This window comes from Phalaenopsis equestris, unplaced genomic scaffold (genome assembly GCF_001263595.1).
Source record: "Phalaenopsis equestris unplaced genomic scaffold, ASM126359v1 Scaffold000098, whole genome shotgun sequence".
Taxonomy (NCBI): Eukaryota; Viridiplantae; Streptophyta; class Magnoliopsida; order Asparagales; family Orchidaceae; genus Phalaenopsis; species Phalaenopsis equestris.
Genome location: NW_018164540.1, coordinates 13,918 through 17,832, shown reverse-complemented (window position 1 = coordinate 17,832; position 3,915 = coordinate 13,918). Strand labels below are relative to the sequence as shown.

The window sequence follows — 3,915 nt, the reverse complement described above, 5'->3', positions numbered from 1 at the left end:
CAAATCAAGATGGCTCTAGAACACGCAGCACTTACAGCCTTCAGAACACCGATCGGGATCTTCTGCAACATAGTGATGTCGTTTGGGTTGAAGAACGTCGGAGTAACATATCACATATCAACGAGCTATGACAAAGATCTTTGATGACCTCATTCACAACCAAGTGGAATGCTACGTGGATGGTTTGGTCATCAAAAGTAAATAAAAGATAGACCATTTGTACATTTTTAGAGAAGGAGTTACTGTTACATTGATTTGCTGAAGTTGCAAGTCTTCTCTTGCCTCTTCTAAGTTGGCGTTTGTCTTTGGCCTGGAGTTTGTCTCTTCTGTATCTTGTTCTTCCTGAGGTTGGGCTTGGAACAAGTTACATTTCAAGTTATTCTGATTCTTGCAACTTCACTGTGTTTTTGGGGGTGCTGGTTGGTGAACCATGACCACCCCTATTGCTCTGGAGACGCTGGAGATGAATTTGCAGTGGACTAAAGATACTTATGATGGGGTGGTAGGAAACCCTTCTTCCCCATTGTTAGATCCTGATCTCCTAGTATTTCCTCAGGAATTCCATAACACTGCTGCAAGGAGAGGTTCTCCCTCTTGCATACATCCTGTGAGATCAGAAGATGGGGAGCCAGCTGCTATCTTATCTGAAAAGGATATTGCTGACTTAAACTTGGATGTTCAATTTACTCTTATTGGCAAATTTAGCTTGGGCCATCCGAAGATGGAACTTGTAAGGAAATAATTTGACACTTTGAAAATATAAGATTGGAAGCTAGGTCTGCTGGATGGCAGGCATCTCCTAATCCAGCTTACAAAGGAAGAGGACTATGCCAGAATCTTTGCCAAACAATCCATCATTATAGCTTGAACACAAATGAAAATTTTAAAATGGTCTTCTGAGTATGAACCCTCACAAGAACCTCCCACAGAGCCTATTTGGTTTAAGCTACCTAAATTGCCATTACATCTATTTAAATTGAATGCCTTGTTCAATATTGGGTGCACCTTGGGTACACCTTTGAAGGTAGATGCTGCCACTTATAACAAAGCCAGACCAGCCAGCGCAAGGATCCTAGTGGAAAGGGATGTCACTCTTCCTGATGTTAAGAGGATTTAGATTGGGGACACTTTGAAGGGGTTTTGACAAGAAGTAGTCATGGAGCAAAGACCCCATTATCACCAACATTGCAGAATGTTTGGACATACTAGGGAGAGATGCTATAGGTTAACCCCCCCTTCCCCCCCAATAGAAGGGCAATTCACCACCCTCAGCAGGATTGATGCCAACAAAAATCTCCTGAATGTTGGAAGTAAAGAAGTGCACAAGAAGATCCCCACTGTAGCAGGGACAGAAGAGACTCTCACTCATCAAGAATTCTCCTTTGTGGCAGGGTAGTTGAAAATATAAGTACTTTTGCTAGTTAGAAATCTACAAAGGATAAGAATTTGGAGATCCATTCAAAGGTAGAGACAGTTGGGGAGGTGATGCCAGACCTCTTGTCTCCCAGAAATTTAAAGAACCATGTGGTGAATTTAGTGGTGGTTCCGCCCACCCAAAATTTGGTAGAAGCAATGAATAAAGAACTGGAGTCAGATTGACAAATTCAGAAAACTAAGCAGAAAAAGAACTCCAAACCAGAAGAACTGAATCTTGGCAAAGGAAAGGAGCTACAAATATTGGAGGCTTCAACCAATCAGATAAAAAAAGTTTCTAACAAAACTAGAGGGAGGACTAGGTCCAGGTTCCAACCTTACTCTTCTCCCCCCTCCCCATGATCAATTTGTTGTGCTGGAACATAAGGGGGATTGCCCACCCCTTATCCTTAAAAAGTCTTAAATATCTCAATAAAAAACACAAATTTTGTCAAATCCTTCCCTGGCTTCAATCTGTTCACTAATATCAACAACAAAATTTGGGTTTTCTGCAGGAAAGAAATGAAGTTCTCTATCTTACTGAACCATACTCAAATCTTACATATGAATCTTAGCTTTGTGGATATGGAGGTGTTTGATTCTTTTGTCTATGCAGGAAGCTCCAAAGTTGCTAGAACTGATCTGTGGGAATCCCTGTAGCTCATCCAAGGATCAATTGATAAGGCTTGGCTTGTGGGAGGAGATTTCAACTACTTGGAGAAGGAAGGACATGTGGGAAAGGTTGGATAAAGTGCTTGCAAATGATAACTGGATCCAAAATTTTCTACAGGCCTCCATCACTCACTTAAGCCTAGCTGGTTCTGACCATAGGCCTTTACTGATCTCTATTGGGAATATGGTGACAAGCTAGAAAAGCTCTTTCAGATATTTGAATGTGTGGTCTCAACATTTGAACTTCTTGAATATTATTAAGGAGCATTGGAAGAATGACCTTCACCCTGACCCCTTCATTAACCTGTGGCTTAATCAAAAGAAGGTGGGCAAAGCTCTTAAACAGTGGAGCTGGGACACTTTTGGGGACCTTCTGCTGATTGCGGATAAGGTTGAAAAGGAGGTGATTGATATGGGGGAGGAGCATAGCAAAGGGATGATTGATGAAGCTGTTCTTCTAGAGGCTAATGAGAAACTCTTAAATGCAGTACAGTGGCAAGAACAATTCCTTCAACAAAAGGCTGCCAAAACCAAATTCACTGAAGGAGATAGAAAAACCAAATTTTACCATGTCTGCATTAAATACCAGAGAAAATGTAACACTATTCACTCCATCAAGGACCAGAATGGAACTTTGCTCAGACAAGAGGAGGAGATTGCTGAAAGTGCTGTGCAGTACTGTCATAACCTTATGAATGGGAACAATATTGATAGAGTGCATATTGATAGCAATTTGTTTGCAGACAACAAGTAGTTCATTGCCAGTCTGAACTTGAATGATATCCTGATGAGGAGGAGATTAAAAGAGCTTTGAATTCCATTGACAGTTCCAAATCTGCTGGCCCTGATGGGTTTACTGTTGATTTCTACAAGAAAGCCTGGGATGTTATTAAGGTGGAGGTGATTAAAGCTATCCAACATTTGTTAAAGATAACTCCCTACCTAATTATTTCAGTGCTTTCACTATTGTGTTTATTCTAAAGACTTCTATCAAGGAAAGCTGGAACCATTACAGAACCCTGAGCCTTAATAATGTCATAAGCAAAGCTAGAAGCAAAATTCTTGTGCACAAACTCCAGCCAGTATTACCTCATCTTGTCAGCACTAACCAAGCTGCTTTTGTGAAAGGCAGAAGCATTGGGGACAACATCCTCCTGGCACAAGAACTTCTACAGGATTTGGAGAAACCTTGTAGAGGGGGAAATGCCATTTTTAAGCTTGACTTGAAGAAGGCTTATGATATGGTGAACTGGGATTTCATTATAGAATGCTTGGAGGCTAGGGGATTTTCCAGGGAGTTCTGTTTGATTATTAAAAGATGGCTGGAGGATAATGCAAATTCAGTTTTTATAAATGGAAAATCTCATGGGTTTTTTAAGGCTTCTAGAGGGCTCAAACAAGGGGACCCTCTATCCCCCACCATTTTCATCCTGGTCCTGGATTACTTCTCTAGACTTATTGATTGCAAGGAAAATAGAAAAAGCTTCAACACTTATGACAACAGAGCTAAGATGGATATCAATAATCTGATCTATGCTGATGACATTCTGATGTTTACTAGGGCCACTAAGTCTGCTACCAAGTCCATTATGGAGTGCCTGCAAAAATTTCAATAGGTGTCTGGTCTTAATGTAAACAAGGATAAATGTGAGATCCTGATCAGCAAAAGAGTCTCCCTACCAATCAAACAATGGATACACTCTTACACTGGATTCTCTAGCCTGAGCCTCCCCTTCAAATATTTGGGGATTCACTTGATAAGAGGAAGAACCAAGGTGACTCAATTTGAAGAGGTTATTGATAAGATAACCTCAACTCTTCAGGGGTGGT

General features: G+C 40.9%; 1 protein-coding gene across 1 annotated transcript; it reads left to right on the top strand.

The window, feature by feature from the left end:
- Nucleotides 1–430: 430 nt before the first annotated feature.
- Nucleotides 431–3,701, top strand: LOC110020478. Its single transcript, XM_020718599.1, has 5 exons — nucleotides 431–730; nucleotides 2,030–2,272; nucleotides 2,348–2,835; nucleotides 2,913–2,985; nucleotides 3,069–3,701. Exons 1-5 carry the CDS (start codon nucleotides 431–433, stop codon nucleotides 3,699–3,701), a joined length of 1,737 nt encoding a protein of 578 aa, XP_020574258.1.
- The last annotated feature ends 214 nt before the right edge of the window (nucleotides 3,702–3,915 follow it).